This window comes from Bos javanicus, chromosome 4 (assembly GCF_032452875.1).
Source record: "Bos javanicus breed banteng chromosome 4, ARS-OSU_banteng_1.0, whole genome shotgun sequence".
NCBI lineage: Eukaryota > Metazoa > Chordata > Mammalia > Artiodactyla > Bovidae > Bos > Bos javanicus.
Genome location: NC_083871.1, coordinates 29,672,338 through 29,691,904, shown reverse-complemented (window position 1 = coordinate 29,691,904; position 19,567 = coordinate 29,672,338). Strand labels below are relative to the sequence as shown.

Sequence of the window (19,567 nt, the reverse complement as noted above, 5' to 3'; positions counted from 1 at the left end):
TCTCCTTCTCAAGAACAGGGAAAATTATTTTTTCTCAGAAGATCATTAAGAAGGTCAGTGTATTTTTAAGCTTAAAAGAACACATTTTTTAACCCTATAAAGAACTGTTTTAAAAGAAAATTTTAAGTACCTTGAGGCCAATTTGTTAAAGTTACAAATGCTTAACAGATGTTTAAATAAACCATTGTTAACAAGAGAGTTGTAGATTAATGGCCATTGTTGAACCCTTTCCCCTTTCTCCCATGAAGCACAGTATCTTTTAAGTATTAAGTATTTTACCTTTTATGTCTTGTATTTCACTAGCAGAAATACTCCCTCTCAGCCAGCTGTCCTGGTTTGGTGACGTCACTACTTCTCAGCCTTAACTCCCCCTGTGCTGCTGCTGCTAAGTCACTTCAGTCGTGTCCGACTCTGTGCGACCCCATAGACAGAAGCCCACCAGGCTCCCCCGTCCCTGGGATTCTCCAGGCAAGAACACTGGAGTGGGTTGCCATTTCCTTCTCCAATGCAGGAAAGTGAAAAGTGAAAGTGAAGTCTCTCAGTCGTATCCAACTCTTAGCGACCCCATGGACTGCAGCCTACCAGGCTCCTCCGTCCATGGGATTTTCCAGGCAAGAGTACTGGAGTGGGGTGCCATCGCCTTCTCCATAACTCCCCCTCTATCTAACCCATTACATATTGTTTCTCTAAACATTGAAAAAAATTAATAGAGATAACAAGAATTTCACGGCCAAAAGGGAGAAGAGAAAGCATTGTGCCAAAGCAGCGCCTAAGTAGTTAAGGGCAAAAGGATTCCTTTCACATTTTTCTTCTTCACCAACACCTTCACTGTGATTTGTGAGAAATAACTTAAAATGTCAAAAGGAAAGAGGAGGTAAGAAGGATTAAACGGAAACAGTTTTGGTTAAAGAAATAACGGTGTAGAGATGTATGAATTTTAATAATGTACCTATGTAGTGACAAAAAATAAGCATTTAAGATTCTCCATAAAAGTGAGATTCATTATAAAAAGGCTTTGACTAAAGCATTACTTGAGTAATAGCAACTATTACCTAAAATGAGATTTGGGGTTTGTATCTGAACAGATGAAAGTTTCCATGCATAAATTATTAAAACTTGTAAAAAAACACTTTATACTGAACCTAATAGTGACCCACTTCACATTTATATTTAAAAAAAATGCAATTGTATTTAAAATTCAGGGCTCTCTCTGTTGAGCTGTATGAGATAGGACAAATGACCTCTCTGTGCTCAGTCTTCTCAACTATCAGTTTATAACCTGTGTTTCTTCTTTACCTAAAAATGATGATTTATATTATTTGTGAGAGGCTTCCCTGGTGGCTCAGATGGTGAGGTGTCTGCCTACAATGCGAGAGACCTGGGTTTGATTCCTGGGTCGGGGGAGGGGTCCCCTGGAGGAGGAAATGGCGATCCACTCCAGCACTCTTGCCTGGAGGGTCCCATGGATGGAGGAGCATGATAGGCTACGGTCCATGGGGTCGCAAAGAGTCGGACACGGCTGAGTGACTTCACTTTCACTTTCCTCGTATTTTATAAATATCTCTCCAGTTATAGCAAAATATTTTTTCTTTCTGCAAATCATACATACACCTGTGGTAGGTTGAATAATTTCTTCCCAAAACTTAGGTCTACTCAGAAACTCAGAAATTAGGAAGAGGTAGGGAAGGATTTTTCTCTGGAATCTTCAAAAGGAGTGTGGCCTTGCTGACAACTTGATCCCTAACCTCTAGCCCTCAAAACTGTGGGAGAATTAATTTCTGTTGTGTTAAGCCACCAGTACTTTCTTATGGTAGTTCTAGGAAATTAATATAATGGCTTACAATTGTTTTTAACCATTGTAATTACTCTTTTAACTTGTTCATCTTCACCATAGTTTAGTTCTCCCAGTGATGTTCTTTTTCAGTAGTGTGTCCCCTGTATTACTCATAACCCGGTAAGCAGAAGTCTATTAATAGTTATTAAAATGAATGAATGAATAACTCAAAAAAAAGTTATACGATAATATAGAATTTGAAGTATTGCATATCATAATAAGATATGAAAAAATGTCTTGGTTAAGTGAAAGCACACAATTATCTGGATTATTTTTTCATTACTTTTTATAAATCGATTTTTAGATGACAGATCATGAAAACAATCTGATAGCACAGATTTATTTAAAGATGAAGACTTATGTTTTGTCAGTCTCCATCTCTCCCATTGGCCTGTTTTTCTATCTATATGGCTGCACAGTAATAATCTCATAGGCCCGTGTTTCTCATCAGTGGCACTATTTACATTTTGTGTTGTGGTATGGGACTGTCCTGTGTGTTATAAGATACTCAGCGATGTTCCTAGCCTCTACCTATTAGATGCCAATATGTCCCTCCTCCCCTAGTTGTAACAACCAAAATACCTGTGGACATTGAAATATCTTCATGGAGGCAGGATACAAAATTGTTCTGGCTGAGAGCCATACCAGGAGCAGGGCCCTGGAAACAGACCACTTGGGGCTTCAACTCTTGGTTCTGCAACTATTAGCTCCATGACACTAGGAATCTGTCTTTACCTCTCTGTGATATAGTTTTTATATATGTAAAAGAGGTATAAATACTAGTATCTAGTATCTACTTCGCAGGGTTATGGTGGGGATTAAATGGGTTAACATGTGTTTAATTTACCATTTTCTAATTATTAAGCCCAAATTAATGATAAGTAGGGGCTCATGATTTTGGGTAGAATCCGGGAGTTGGTGATGGACAGGGAGGCCTGGCGTGCTGCGGTTCATGGTCACAAAGAGTCGGACACGACTGAGTGACTGAGCTGAACTGAACTCAGGGGCTCATGTCCTGATGTCACATTGCTTGTCATTTACCTAGACACTGCTATGTTGGGCTGTGTGACCACAGACAAGTTCCTGATTCTTTTAGTGCTTCCATCTTCTCACTTATAAAATGGAGGTAATAGCAATATCTATACTTCACTGGGATGTTGGATGGTGCTCCCCAAGTGTAAAGGAGCAAATACCATAGCTGCTTAATAAAAGACAGCTTTCAGTAAAAGACATTTGGAGACCATTACTAAAGGCTAGATGCTGGGCTGTTGGATATGCTTTGACTTGCCTCATGTATTTACCTTTTGCACCTGGTTCCTGAAGTGTTTGAATTTGTGGCTCCTGTCAACATGGTGTCCATTGCATTCTTGATATCCTTAGTTAGTGAATGAGGGGCATGGACTAATTATTTTTTGTAAGCTGTTCAATGAGAATGGTAATAAAAATTTTCTGCGTTTTTAAACATGATTTAACCAAACATAATTTATTTAGAACATTATATTTCATAAATATTTTCATCAGTTTTTGTTTTTGTTGAGTTACTTTGGGAAATCATTATTTTTTCTCATTTTTAGGGGCATTAGAAGCAGTGTGAGTCTACTTTGAGCCTAGCCCAGGTGATTCTATGTGCAACTTTGCTTTCACTTTTTAGGAAAAAACAAACAAACGAACACCTAAATACTGTTCACATAAATACTTTCCCGGCTAGTTTTCTGCAAGCATGAGAAGCATTCAAATTAGGTCTACTCTAATTTTATTATTGAAGTCCTTATTGTTCACATGGCATTTACAGTTCTAAACAGATCGTAGAGTAGCAAGCTAAAATCGGGCATTTTGTTAGTTTTAAAAGCTGTGATATATATATATATACACATACATACACACACACACACGTACATATTATTTTAATTGAAGTGTAGTTGCTTTACAATATTATATTAGTTTCAGGTGTACAACATAGTGATTCACTGTTTCTATAGATTATAAGCAATTAGCTATAATAGCCTAGCCTACAAAATATTAGCTATATTCCCTGTGTTGTATGTTACATCTTTGTATCTTATTTTATACCTAATAATTTGTACCTCTTAATCCTTTTATCTTATCTTGCCCCTCCATCATCCCTCTCCCTGCTAGTAACTACCAGTTTGTATCTGTGAGTCTGTTTCTGATTTGTTATAGTCATTCATTTGTTCTTTTTTCAGATTCAACATGAGTGAAAATGTTCAGTATTTGTCTTTCTCTGTCTGACTCATTTTACTCAACATAATACCCTCTAGATCCATCCATGTTATTGCAAATGGCAATAGTTCATTCAAGAGTTGCATGACACTCCATTGAAATATATATATATATACCACAAACTTCATTTATCTCTTGATGGCCAGATTTCTTTCCTATCTTGACTTTTGAACACAGTGCTCCTATGAACATTGAGGTACATAGATCTTTTTGATTTTCATTTTCTTCAGATATATATGCCTAGGAGTGGAATTGTTGGATCATATCTTAGTTCCATCTTTAATTTTTTGAGTAATCTCAGTACTGTTTTCCATAGTGGCTGTACCAATTTAAATTCCCACCAACAATGCACTATGATTCCCTTTTGTTTACATTCCTCTTCTATATTTGTTATTTGTGGTTTTTTTGATGATAGCCATTCTGACAGGTATGAGGTGATATCTCACTGTGGTTTTATTTTGCACTTCCCTAATGATTAGTGATGTTGAACATCTTTTCACATGCCTGTTGGCCATCTGTATTTCTTCTTTGGAAGAATGCCTATTGAGGTCTTTTGCCCATTTTTAAAATACATGTGTTTGTTTTTCGATATTGAGTTGTATTAACAGTTAATATATTTTGGATATTCACCCCTTGTTAGACATATCATTTGCAAACATCTCACATTTAGTAGGATGCATTTTCATTTTGTTGATGGTTTCTTTTGCTGTGTAAAAGCTTTTCAGTTTGATTAGGTTCCATTTGTTTTTATTGCTTTTGTTTCCCTTGTCTGAGGAGACAGGTCTGAAAAATAGTACGAAGATCTTTGTCAAAGACCGTACTGCCTGTGTTTTCTTCTAAGAGTTTTGTGGTTTCTGGTCTTACATTTAGGTCTTTAATCCATTTGAGTTTATTTTTTAATATGATGTGAAAAAAGAATGTTCTAGTTTTATTCTTTTGAATGTAGCTGTCAGTTTTCCCAGCACCATTTGTTGAAAAGTCTGTCTTTTCTGCACTGTATATTCTTGCCTCATTTGTCATACATTAATTGACAATATGTGCATGGGTTTATTTTTGGACTGTCTATGTATCTGATCTATATGTCTGTTTTTGTGTCAGTACATACTGTTTTGATTGCTGTAGCTTTGTAGTATAGTCTGAAGTCAGGGAGAATGATACTTCCAATTTTGTTTTTTTCTCTCAGTATTTCTTTGGCAAGTTGGGGTCTTCTGTGATTGTATATAAATTTTAGAATAATTTCTTTTAGTTATGTGAAAAATGCCATTGGTAATTGAGAATTTGCATTACATCTTTGGGTAGATGGCTTTGGGTAGTATGGCCATTTTAACAATACTAATTCTTCCAATTCAAAAGCATGGGATATCTTTCCATTTCTTTCTGTCAATTTCAATTTGCTTCATCATGTTTTATAGTTTTCAGAGCATAGGTCTTTCACTTTCTTGGTTAAGTTTATTCCTAGGTATTTTTATTCCTTTTGATGCAAATTTAAATAAAGTTGTTTTCTTGCTTTCTGTTCCTGAGAAAATATATACTAATATATTATTAGTGTATAGAAAAGTAACAGATTTTGTATATTAATCTTGTATCCTGAAATTTTACTGAATTAATTCATTAGTTTTAATAGTTTTTTGATGGAGACTTTATGGTTTTCTATATATAGCATCATGTTATCTGCATGTAGTGATATAATGATTTATGTTGATCAGAGATATTGACCGGTATTTTTTTTTTTTTTTGTATTGTTTTTGTCTGAGTTTGGTTTCAGGGTAAAGGTGGCCCCATAGAATCAGTTTGGAAGTGTTTGAAAGTGAAAAAAATGAAAGTGAAAGTTGCTCAGGAAATGATGTTTTCTTTTCACTTCTTGGAAATAGTTTAAGAAAGATAGATATTAACTCTTCTTTGTATGTTTGGCGGCATTCTCCTGAAGCTCTTTGGTCCTGGACTTTAGTTCGGGAGGTTTTGATTATTGATTCAGTATCAATACTAGTTAATGATCTGTTCAAATTATCTATTTCTTCCTAATTCAGTCTTAGAATATTGTGTGTTTGTAGGAAATTACCTATTTCTTCTAGTTTGTCCAATTTGTTGGTATTAACTGTTCTTAGTATTCTCTTATGATCATTTGTATTTCTGTGATTATAGCAGAACTTCTCTTTCATGTCTTATTTTATGTATTTGGGTACTCTCTTTTTTTTTTCTTAATTATCCTGGTCAACAACTTATTAATTTTATGTTACTTATTAATTTTATGTTTAAAAAAAAAACAGCTCTTGGTTTTGTTGTTCTTTTCTATTGTAGTTTAATAAATTAAATAAACATCAATTTATTTATTTCTGCTTTAATCTTTATTATACCCTTCCTTTTGCTGACTTTGGACTTTGTGTTTATTTTCCTAATTCCTTTAGATGGTAAGTTAGGCTGCTTATTTAAATTTTTCCTAATTTCTTGATATAGGCCTGTACTATAAACCTCCCTCTTAGAACTGCTTTTGGTATATCCCATAGATTTTAGAGTATTGTGTTTCCATTTTTATTTGTTTCAATTTATTTTCTGATTTCCTCATCAATTTCTTTATTGACCACTGATTTCTTACTAGCATATTGTTTAGTCTCCATGTCTTTGTTCTTTTCCCACTTTTCTGTCTATAAGTGATTTCTAGGTTCATGTCATTGTGGTCAGAAAAGATGCTTGATATAATTTCTATCTTCTTAAATTTGTCGAGGCAATTGGCATGTGGTCTCTGGAGAATGTTTCATGTATACTTGAGAAGATTGTGCATTCTGCTATTTTTGGATGGAATGTCCTGTAGATACCTACAACTGTCTAATGGTTCATTTAAGGCCACTGTTCCCTTATTGATTTTCTGTCTGGATGATCTCCCCAGTGATGTCATTGGGATGGTAAAGTGTCCTACTATTATTGTATTACTGTCCATTTCTTCCTGTATTTCTGTGTGTGTGTGTATTCCTATATTGGGCATATATATGTTAATAAGTGTAATCTCCTCTTGTATGGATCCCTTTATCATTATATAATATTTAATGCCCTTATTTGTCTTATGTTACAGACTTTCTTTTAAAGTCTACTTTGTCTGATACAGGTCTGCTGCCTCAGCTTTCCTTTGTTTCCATTTGTATAGAGTATCTTTTTTCAACCCCTTACTTCCAGTCTGTGTAACTGTAGCTCTCACTTGAGTGTCTTACAGCAGCATGTTAGATAGTTGTTCTTTTTTTTTTTTTATCCAATGAGCCACCTTATGCCCTTTGATTGGAGCATTTTGCCCATAGATATTCAAAATTATTGTTTGTAGGTATGTGCTTATTGCCATTTTGTTACTTTTTTCTGGTTGTTTCTCTGTTTTGTCTTCTTGTTTTAGTCTGTTCCTTTGTAGTTTGATGATTTGCTTTAAGTAGTATGCTTGTGTTCATCTCTTTTTAGTTTTAGTCTCTTTTTAGTTTAGTATTAGACTTTAGTTCATCTCTTTTCATTTTAGCTTTTGTATACCTATTGTAGGTGTTTGATTTGTGGTTACCATGGAGTTCATATATGTTGATGTGTAACTATGTCTGCTTGTTTTAAGCCCATAGTCATCTAAGTTTAAACGTACTGTAGAAGAGCTAAATTTTTTACTATCCCCTTTCTACCTTTTGTGTTTTTGATATCATGTTTTACATTTTCATGTCTATCCCTTAACTACTTACTATAGTTTTAGTTGATTCTATAATTTTGTCTCTTAACCTTTTCACTAGCTTATTTAAGTAGTTGAACTACCATGTTGCTATATATCTGCCTTTACCAGTGGTGTTTCCCCCTTCCTATAATTTATTACTTTTTTACAGCCTTTTCTTTTTCATTTAACATGTTAAGTTTGGATAATATTGATTAACTCTCTTAGTTTGGCTTATCTGAGATGCTCTTTATATATCCTTCAATTCTGAATGATAACTTGCTGTACAGAGTATCCTAGCTTGTAGGGTTTTTTTTTTTGTTTCAGCACTTTTAAGTGTGTCATGTCACTCCCTTGTTTTATAAAACTTGCTGTAAAATCAGCTGATAGCCTTATGGGTGTTCCCTGTATGTGACTCTGTTTTTCTCTTGCTGAAAGTTCTCTCTTACCTTAAACTAAAAGTTGTAACAATATTTTTTAAAAAATTGCATATAAACTTAAAACTTTCTAGGTGCTTTTTGCCTGGGTGAAATTCCATTTACTTTGCTGATGGTGCATGTTCATAAAACCCAGAAGTGCTAACAGTCTAAACTAATCTTATCTGTTTAATTTTGAAAATTTTTTATACAGTGTTAAGCAGAGAAAAATGAAGTATGAATCAGGAAATAGGGTGAAAGTTTTGATTATATGCTTTAGTTTAGCCATATTAGAATTAACTTTATTATTCTTATGACATATTAGTAATTTCTATGAATCTAAATAAATTAAAGGACTTCAGGGGAGTTAAATGAGAGGAGGAGTGAAAAATCACTGACCTTAAAATGATGAGGCACAAAAAGAAAAAAAAAAGGTTCAGAGACAGAAACACCAAATCTAAGCTACTAAATACAATTAGCAGTGTGGTAGGATCTCGCCTATTTGCATCTCTCCGTGAGAACTGAGAGTCACAGCAATATTTAAAAGTCTCATTAATAATGGTTCATTGTGTGACCTGTTTGCCTCTTCCAAATACTTGCTCCCTGGGCCCGTTTCATTGTTATTGGAGACTCTGGCGTTACTCTTAGTTGAGGGTGGGGGTGAATGGTTGTGAAGAGGGCTCTGAATGAGGTTGGGAATCACCCTGGAGGAGCTGGGTAGGGAAACAGGATGAAATTCTAAAGCCTCAGTATCAACAACTTGTCTTCTACACCATTAATAATTTTTATACTAACCTCTACCATTTTAGAATTAATTTTAAAACTTTAAACTGTTATAAATTATAACTGGTAAATTATAAAACTATATTACTACTCAAGTTTTTCATTCTGGCACTTGGAGAAAAAGCAGTGGAAAATGTAATTTAGTTAATACTATAACATTATTTGCCAATGGTCATATATAAAATATAACAATGTTTAAATATAAATTATTTAAAATTTTATCTCATTGTGTAATATACATAAGACCAATTATCTACTTTATTTTATTTATTCTATAAGTAAGACTGCAACTAGAAAGTAGAGTAAAATTTACACCAAGAACTTCACCACCTTATTTCTTCTAGGTATCCCTTGAGACAGTATGGCAAAGTAGTTAAGAATACATATTTATTAAAAGATTGAACTGGATTAAACCCTGATTCTGCCACTGATTAACTTTTCAGCTGTGTGTCCTCAGTCAAGTCTCTTAATTTCTTATACCCTCAGTTCTTCTGTTTATAAAAGAAAGATAGTTATGACTACCTTACCAAGTTGTTATAAAGATAAATTTCATATAGTATGCACTGTACTGTATGCAGTATACTGATACTGTATGTAGCAACAGTGATTTCAGTTAATAAAACCTCAAATCATGGTAGATGTTACTATTCTGAAATTCACATTGATCCTCATGAAATAGCTATGTGAATAAGCAGTAGAACTCTGGATGATGTAAATTAGACATATGAAATGCCTTTTATCAATTATTACCTTTTATAAATGAAAGAACCAGAGTCTTGGACCAAGAGGCCCAGATACTATTCAACATTACTGGTATTGGCTGCTGGAGATAAAACTAAGAAGCAAAATATTTTATTGCTTATCTAAACTTTATCTTTTCAAATTCCTCTATAATGGCTGAATAGGAGAGAATAGAAGTCGTTTTAATATGAGCAGATAAATATGCTTAGAGTTAGGCTCAGGGTAGCTTTAGATAGAGGAGGTTTCAGAGCAGTAGTACATCTTGTGTGTATAAATGCACAGTCAAGGGATCAATCAAAATGCTTCAATTTCTTTTGTTTTAGGGCAGTGTCCCTGGAAATGAAGGGAATAAGACTTCTTAGGAAAGGCATCCTTAAAACACAGGCCTGGGATAAATGAGGTAAAATATTCTTCGAAGGTAGTAGCAATATTGGTTTATTCAGTAGCTATCAGTGACATGTGGAAGGTATCAGTGACATGTTCATTCTTTTAAGTAGGTAAAACAGTGTTCAAGAAGACAAGTACATTTCATGATAGTTTGTCCAAATTCCTGATATATGAGTCCAAACACGGTGTAAAATTCCATCAGAATTATACTTTGTTTCTATAAGGTTATATGGCATGGAATATGTCTAAAAGTATGAGGACATTTCTTTGCCTTAAGGAATCCTTCCTAGATGAGCAGCAGCACCATCTAAAGTACAGTTGTGGAGAGCTGACTTCAGTGACTTGGCAAAACTTTAAAAGGATAATTGCAATGCAGTTTGAGAATAATGTAATTATTATTTTTCCTTAAAAAAAAAGCTTCTACTTTTCTCACAATAGAATGGTTCCTCTTGTCTTCTCTCAGCTCCCAGTAAATGAATTAGAACTCTATCTCAGATTAAAAGAGATTGAACAGAAGGAAAGATAATAAATGACTAAAATGGATGAATCTACTGAAGTGAAATGTGACTGAGTAGGAGAGAATCAACAATAAGAAAGACACTAAGGGAATAACTCCAAATCCTAGATTTTAAAATTCAAATTCTAGCTACTTTAAAAATCTTTAAATGTTGAGGTTGCTTTCAAGAATCTAAACCAACCAAGGGTTAATCTTGTTTTATGTGGTAATGCAGTTGTTCCTTTAGACTTTCAAAAAGTCTGGTAGGGCATTTAAGATTAACTAACTAAAACTATTTAAATTTCACTTATAGGAACCACACACATTTCATCATAATTTATATGCTTCTGATATTACATTTCCCAAACTGTGCATGAGGTGTCTTCAGGCACTGTGGTGCACTCACCAGGGTGCTGCAAAATATCTTAAATATTTAAGGGAAGCATAGTAATACTTGACATCTGTCAAGTATCCGTGAACTACCAGCTGGAAGTGGTTCACTGCTTTATGATTACATTTGGCTCTGTTCTTTTACATGATGTCATATCTTAGCAAAACTAAGCAGCATGAAAATCAGTATGTAACAGAAAGTGAGGGTGGCTATGTCCTGTTTGATTCCAAGGCTTGGGAAGTTCCCATTATAACTAAGAATGACACAAATGATTCATCTGTATTATTGTTTTAACTGGCTACTAGGTTTTTAGAACATAAGTAGTTATGTTATTTGGCCCTAACTACTTAATAAACAGAACTGTCAGGCTGTCTGTTTGTTTTGCCTATGTGTACCAGGGTAAAGATTACTAAGAGCTAGGTGCCACAATATAAGAAAGTTTGGAAGCTTTTGTTCTAACATTTGCATGCATGTATAAACAGGGATCACATCAAAAATAAATGATGCTTTATGCAATTGATTTTCTACATGTAGAATAGCTAATGCTGGGAAATACGGCTCTAGGAGATTGTATTTAAATATATGATTCAGAGGTGAAACTAACCCTCAGGAAGCTCCCTTCTCCAGGGGATTTTCACGACCCAGGAATCAAACCCAGGTCTTCAGCATTGCAGGTAGATTATTTACCATCTGAGCCACCCAGGGAAGCCCAAATACAGATAAACTTCAGAAGGAAGGAGTGAAATATAAAATATTGAAAGCCAACCTTGTTTTACTCCTTTTCCCCCCTAGTCTCTACTTAGATTCTGTTTTTCTCTGAGGATTCCTCAGGCCAAATACACTTTTCTTCATCTCTAATATGTTTTTCAATACTAACCCTGTAGAACTAGCTACAAGTAGTCAGGCAAACATATATGTATATGCTCTTTTCCTTTGAAGGTTCTTCAGTTGCCTAAAAAAGTAAGCTTTTCTATCACTTTTATTTTCATAAATTACACATTGTTTTGTAGGACATTAGAGAGTCAGCTACTAGATGTTATCCATGTATTTCAGCCTTACATTTTATTGATCAAAATTTATAGATTGCATTGTTCTGTAACTTGTCTCTCATGACTTGTCCTGACTCTGGATCATGACCCTTTAGGTAATTTCTTGGTACAGGGACAGCTGAATTTGCCAATTTAAACTTATACTAACCCAAAGAGTCATAATTACTAATAGGCTATTGTTACTCTACCATGCTTGTTGATCTGACGTAGACGTTGTTTTTCAGATGGCAGTTTCCGTCATTTGGCACCACTATGCCTGCCAATTTGCTATCGAGAGCAAGATGAGACGTCTGATCTGTCATCACCAGCAGCAATCTTTTAGCTTCTTTTCGCCATCCAATATGACTCTTAAAATAAACATGTAATTAGATCTTGTACAATCACATAGATCTTTACTGTGGTCTGTATCTCAAGTAAACATTAAATATAAGTTAACAAACATTAAGTCAGGCTAGAGTTATGTGCATAAATTCAATGCTGTTTCACAAATAGCATTAACTTTTATTTGTATATCCTCTTCCACAGCCATTAAACCACACTAGTTCCTGGCAAGAGACTTCTGGTGTTCCAACAGAGGAAGAAAAGGCCAGGTTTACAAAGTTCAGACTGCCTAATGTGATGTGAGTAGGACAACAAGCTATTTCTGGTTTTTCCTTGCAGAGTAGTGAGAGAAAAGAGCAGCCCTTTTGGAAATGATTTTCCAAGAACATAAGTTTTTCTTTCCCTTATATCTTTTCCTATTTATAAACTTTTCCTAATTTAGTCCCTCTGTCCTGAACACATACCAAAATGAGTATCATTGGTGACAAACAAGAGGTAGGAGAAGAATGTATTCTTTTATGCAATGTTTCACTCCACAAATCACAGAGAAATCATAAATTCTTGGGGAATTTTATATCTGAGCAAATACTCAATAATATGAAACTTCTTACCTCACAGACAGCTGCCTGAAGCATAGCATCAAAACCTCCTTCAGGTGTATCTATATTTCCAGAGATCTTCTGTCTGTGAACTGCTTTTTCAAACTCAGTGATGTTCTCCGTCAAAGACAGCACATGGATGTACCCATGGGGAGGCATACAGTCTAAGTTGTAGTCACTGTATGAGTAAAGAAGAAATGCAAATTGTTCTGCTGTGTGTCCTTCAAAGATCCGAAATATTACTCATGTAAAAGTGTGTGGTTGATGTGAGAAGGGAATACTTTATTTTTGCCAATAAAACTTTATTAGAGAAAAATCTATATTTTATAAAATCAGAGAAAAGCTCAATATTGCTGGATATTTCTTTGCAGGTAGGAATATTAATGGCTTGGTTTCAAAACATAAAGAAGATTAAGCATGTTCCTTTAATATAGGACACCTAAGGGCTTTTATTATGCTAATATATACTATTGATTTTTAAGAGGAGATGAGAATTTTCAGTGATTTCCTATCACATTTGTTCATGGAACAACTGAAAAACACTTTGGGGAAATATTTTTAGGAATTTCGTTAAAATACTATACTTTTGTTAGATATTTTAAAATATTTTGCTAATTTTAAAGTGATTCTTGTAGAATCATTGATGAATGGTCAAAATTCATAAAAATTGTTTTGAGAATTCCATGATGTCCTCAAAGGTAAGGATTATTTCTCAGGTGCATCTGTGCTTGGAGAGAAGGTGTATGAAGCTCCATATGGAGATGCATCAGTCTTTTTCCACTACAACAGACAGCAGGGCTGTTTTGGTAAATTAGACTATACCCTGTAAAGTGATTTGGACAACATATGGAAGTCAGAAAGAAGATGATAAAATTAAATGTTTTGTTAAGGAAGAACTGGATACATTTATATTTGCTCTTCGAAAATTCAACAGGCTAAATGTTGTGTGAGAAATTCGTATTTTAAAGGTCGGTTTTCCTTTCTTTGTAGGGCACACACTATTTATAATCAGCCTTCCAAAATGATAAGAAAAAGAACTCTTTTTAGCAAACAAATCCTCATCTTTTGACCTACCTACCCTCCATGTGCTAGCTGAGTTTTCTTTGAAATAACATTATAAGCAATGTAATTATAAACACAGTCATAATACAGTAATGGAAATGTAGGTGCAATACTGGCAAAATAAGTACTTTAAAAATGATAAGCCTTGCTTCAGCAAATTTGGAGCAATAAAAAAAAAGAAATACAGAATATTCAAAGAGGTATTTATATATATGGTAGCCTGATTATTGAATGTTTGTAATAAAAACTAAGTGAAAAAATATAAAAATAAAAGCCCCCTTCAATCTTAGAAGTTTTCAGATAGGAATGTCCTTCCTCTATAAATATTTTTATTTCTCATTTAATTAAAACAAAAACAGATAATTTAGTAAGTCCTTGATATAAAACCAAAATGAGATTTTACAAGGTTTTAAACTTGTTTAGCATTAGGAAGTCCATGTCTAGTATTAGATACCTGCATTGATTATGAATTCTTTCTGGATGGATACTAATGTATGGTGAAACTGTTTTATCAACGTATGAGCCAAATCCAAGGCGAAAGTCACGGGAGAAAAATGCCATTTTTCTAGATAAATCATTTCCAACTGAATTTAATTTTTCAATATTATTGTGCATTGATGCTGAGACATCAACCAGATAATAAAGATCCACAGGATATTTCTTCAGAGGATGAATTTTCAGCATAAAATTAGCTTCAGCTCCTAGTTCAAAGAAAGACAAACATAGTGTAGTATTCATTTTTAACATCTCAGGTTAAGCTATCAATAAATCAGTCACATTTTAGATATAGAACAGTGATCACTAATTTGTGCATAATGAAGGAAATTGGGAATATTCTGGAATAATTTTAAGGCAGTTAGAAGAACATACCAATGTTTTAGTCTCCAACTTCTACAAAGCATTTCTCATAATTCTATGGGGCAAAGATAACAGCAAACAGAGCAACTCAATATAAATGTAATAGGGAATATATTTATCACCATATGAACCTGCATTTCTAGTGTCTAGTAAAGCACAGCCCAGACATCAAGCAGCATTCTATTATGAGAGACTAGAAGAATGTGTTTGTTTGCAGGTGACTTTTAGGTTTGAAGACATCCAGAAAGGCATTCTAAGAAAATTTACCCCTTATTGGATGCAGGTGTAAATTAATTCTTTGGGGTTAAGGCATATTTATGTATGAGATGCAGAAACTCAGGTACTAAGAAGTACATTAAGCTATTCAGAATACTTACTACCTCATCATGAGTTGTTTGATAAGATTCTTCCCAACCATTATTTGTAAGAAAAAATGAGACAGTGGTCTAAAGAATGATATGCAGCAGCCACACTGAGAACCTAAGCTATGTAGGGGACTGCATTTGTCCAGTGCATAATAAGTGCTTAATAAACATATATGTTGAAGAGGGATCACAGAGGCAAAGGAACTGGATGAGAAAGTCACCATAAGGAGAATTGTTGGAGCCTCCAAAAGACAGCTGTCTTTGCATTACAGTTTTATTTAGTTCTCTGTCCATTATCATGTGATACAAAGATCTGATACCTTTCAGAATGAGTACTTCTGTGTTTAACTTTTTAAAGTACGTGGTAAAAAGTTATCAATTTAAATACAGACAATTTGTGAATTTTACTTTTTTAAACAATAAAGCAAATTCTTTGTAAGTCATTAATTATTTGTATATGGGGAATATTTTGAATGGAAAAAAATGAATAAATACCAATTCGAGTACATAATTAGTAACCTGATCTACTTATGAAAAAGAATCCTATAATTTATCAAGTCATTTTCAGTCTTAATATGCTTAAATATATAGCATATTTTAAGCATAATAATAACAAAATATAGCATAAGAATAACAACATTATAAACTTATTTAATAGTTCAAATGTTTTTCAGCCAGATTATGGAATGTATTCAAAATAGAAAGCTTTTTGGTTTATTAATATTAATTATGGGAGAAAGTGGCTTATTATTCCTAAATTTGCCTTTACATGTAGGAAAATTCTTTATTATAACATCTCTGTTTCATCAGCCTGAGTTTGGGAGGAGAATTGGGTTTGCATAGCCCAGCCCAGTCAACTTTCTCACTCCCTGTTTTTAGGAGCTGGGCTGCCTACAGAGAGCATATATTCAGTTCTGCTTTCTAAGTATATGGTGAAAAAGCCTACCCATGGAAGTGACCTGAAGTTTGGGTAGAGAAGTTTAATTCAGGAGAATGATAGAATCAGGTAGACAGAGCTGAATTGATGAAAAATAGAAATGGAGTATATTGGGAAGTGTAGTTCATGTGTAGGAACTTGTATTTTAATATGTGGGTCAGCATTTAATTTTTTTTTTAATTTGTGTAGTTGTTTTTTAATTGTTGACTTAGGCATATGGCTGGAGGCATTAGGCACTGGCCACATGGTATTTTCACCTTGATGGATCATTGTAGTTTATGTTGGCTCTGCCTAAAGATGAATGGCTGCCTATTTTGACAGAGTCACTGAAAAATACATCAGATATTCAGTGTATTGTGTGAGTTGTTATATTGTTGGTTGGTTATCGCAGCCACAGGCAGAGTCTGTACAGAATCAACAAAAGCACAGTCCTTGGAGGCCTGAGCTATTCAGGGAGCTCCAGCCATTCAGGGGCCTTGGCTTCCCTGGTGGCTCAGACGGTAAAAGCACCTCTTTGCAATGAAGGAGACCCAGGTTCAATCCCTGGGTCGGGAAGATCCCCTGGAGAATGAAATGGCAACCCACTCCAGTATTCTTGCCTGGAAAATTCCATGGATGGAGGAACCTCGTAGGCTACAGTCCATGGGGTCGCAAAGAGCCGGACACAACTGAGCGACTTCACTTTTGCTTTTCAGCACATATCAACTGCTTACAGCTGAGCAAGCAAATCCTAGGCTCACTAGCCTCAGTAAAGACAGCTTTTAGGAACCCTTGCCAAGTGACCAGGTTTAGAGGGTGCAGTCTGCTGTGGCTTGATTTCGGATTACATAGATGCTGGCATTAGCGCATGTACCTGGGTCAGTTGAAGACCTCAGCATGAACTGACACCTGAGTAAGACAAATTTTCACCATAGGAGAAAGGAAAATTTTTCTGTACACAGGACTTGTACTCGTTGCTGGAGAGAACAATAATTGCTACTTTAAAACTGCAAAGCACTTGAGTTTCTTAAAAGGTTTTAGCTTTAAGCAGTGAGCTTAAGGTGGGCAGCCCTAAATAGACTAACCCCAGACCACTCTGCTTGTTAAGGAAGAAGCTGAAGGGGCCAAGCTTAGATTACCATATTTTGCTGATGAGCAAATGACACTCCATGACACTACCTTGTTACGCTCTCAAGTTGTCTTTGGATTGGATAACTGAATATGAAGCAGAAACCTTCTCTTCATATAGGCAGTAGATATAAATACCTTTTCATGGGAATATGGATACTATGTCCCTTGATAAAATCCTCATTCAGTTCATAGTGGGGTTCCATCAACACTGGGCTCAAAGGGAAAATGACATTAAAAAGGTTTTGAATATACTGAATGAGAAAGAATCAAATCTAAAAATAAAACAGTATCTGTGGCTATCACCATTGTAATATAAAGTCCAGCAGAAAAGTCTTAAATGCTACTCTGAGAGAGGAGTTACATGGGGGTGGATTATTTTAGTGAGTAAGAGCTACTAACTGAAGTGATCTATCGAAAATATTTACCACAATATTTGGTATCTAGTAAATTCCCAGATGGCATTAGTGGTAAAGAACCCGCCTTCCAATGCAGGAGACATAAGAGACACTGGTTTGATCCATGGGTCTGGAAGATCTGCTGTAGGAGGGCATGGCAACCCACTCCAGTATTCTTGCATGGAGAATCCCATGGACAGAGGAGCCTCGAGGGTTACAGTCCACAGGGTCGCAAAAAGTCAGACACAACAAAGTGACTTACCACGCACACACAAATATATGGACATTAGTAATTATTACCATTATTGTTACTACTAGATTCTAAGCAACATTAGGATAAAAACTGTTTATTCATCTCTGAAGCCTCTGATTTGGTACATGCATAGCCACTCATAAATGTTCTTTAAACTATAATTGAAGAATATTTTCATACAGCATTTGAAAAGGCCCACATGTACACCATAGTAAGAAGCTGATATTTATAATTTCTTTCGCTTAGTTCAGGAGATCTTAAATATTAATAGTTTCTCTCTGTAGGAGGAAAAGAGTATCATCTGGCCTCCAAATATTTATGTCACCACTTACGTTAGCTACAGGAAAGCTTCATCTTTATATTTTGAGATTTTAAAGGCTCTAATCCTATTCCCTTGATTAACTTCAAAGGCAAAAAAAAAGTTTGTGACATAGAATAAGAAAGGGGACTTGGAGGAAAGTTGAGACCTACTTACAGCTATTGCCAATATTGGTTTGAATAGACCAAAGAACTAAAGTTGTTAGAATGAGTTTTAAATCACTCAACTAATAGTGTGAGCATCTCTGAAGAACTAGTTGCAATAAACATGTCTGGACACTAAGAAAAGATTCTAAAACACTAAAAAATATTCTGCATAAGATGAAACTAACAACTCGTAAGAAAATATGGAGACATGTAAAAGGAAAAAAGAGCTGCCAATTTCTATTCATTGTCTTTGGGCAGGGGAAGGAAAAGGTCCAAGAATGAGACAGGTTTGAAACATCAAGGTACAGACTCTGGCACATTTCTGGATTTCTGTAGGGGTAAAATAAGGGATACGGGCCAGGTGTTGAGGAAAAATGCATGACTCTGTATGTTTTTTTTTAAGTTTTGAATTCAAGAATACCTGAAGAATCTTACATTTTAAATTAAGCTACACTAAATCAGTTTTTTCTTTAATATTATTAAATGAATCAAGTTTGAAACATTTTCTTCAGTTAGTGAAGTATAAATTATACTAATCCCTGTCATATATTACTTCTGAAGCAGAAATTGAGAATTCTCTTCTCTTCCCTACCCTCCTAAAGATTTCATCTCATTTCACTGTTCTTAGGGAATACCAACTAGGATCAGTGGCCTATTTCTGTTATTATTTCTCCATAAGATTGATAGGTGAAAATAAGAAAAAGAGGTATAGTTTAAGAAGTATAAAGTAAAAGAAAGTGTCCTTTTAAAATCTCATTTAAAATATTTGATTTTGTGTATTTTGTACATATTCTTAATATTCTTTTAAAAGCTTAGTCAGTATATGATATAATAGAAATATCCATAAAAGCTTTAAAAAATTCTTAATAGATGCTACATAGGTCATGAGTTTTTAATCATACAAAAAATAAAGTGATTGTCTATAAATAAATCTAACAAATAAATATCAGATTAGGGAATAAACATATTTTACACATAGCATGCATTATAACAGACCCTCAGCTCTTATCTCTGTGTTAGAGTGTAAAGGAGTTTTACATCATAAGGAATGAGGTTTATACATATATCTAGAATTGGTAAAATTCCAGATACAGCTTTATATATTATGCCCCAAAGCTAGCATGTCTTTGATGCCACAGTGCATTTTTAGATGAATTTATTATACCTATTTTAATAATTATTTGCTATATATGCAGA

The 19,567-nt window shown here is 34.4% G+C and overlaps 1 protein-coding gene and 1 long non-coding RNA gene across 5 annotated transcripts in view; one reads left to right on the top strand and one right to left on the bottom strand.

The window, feature by feature from the left end:
- LOC133245922 (uncharacterized) overlaps window positions 1-12,944 on the top strand; it is a 29,223-nt gene extending 16,279 nt beyond the window's left edge. The window contains exon 3 of the long non-coding RNA XR_009735816.1: window positions 12,531-12,944. This is a non-coding gene — a long non-coding RNA (uncharacterized LOC133245922). The remainder of the gene's footprint in view (window positions 1-12,530) is intronic.
- The window catches only part of ITGB8 (integrin subunit beta 8), a 98,947-nt gene that overhangs the window by 27,460 nt on the left and 51,920 nt on the right, over window positions 1-19,567 (bottom strand). For 3 of the 4 annotated variants that reach the window (XM_061413674.1, XM_061413671.1, XM_061413672.1), the window contains 3 exons: window positions 14,442-14,688; window positions 12,938-13,103; window positions 12,194-12,352 (listed from right to left, as the gene is read on the bottom strand). In XM_061413674.1, coding sequence (XP_061269658.1) covers window positions 12,194-12,352; window positions 12,938-13,103; window positions 14,442-14,688 — 572 coding nt within the window. Of the gene's footprint in view, window positions 1-12,193; window positions 12,353-12,937; window positions 13,104-14,441; window positions 14,689-17,392; window positions 17,471-19,567 lie in introns of all 4 variants that reach the window. The other variant, XM_061413673.1, reaches the window with a different exon arrangement.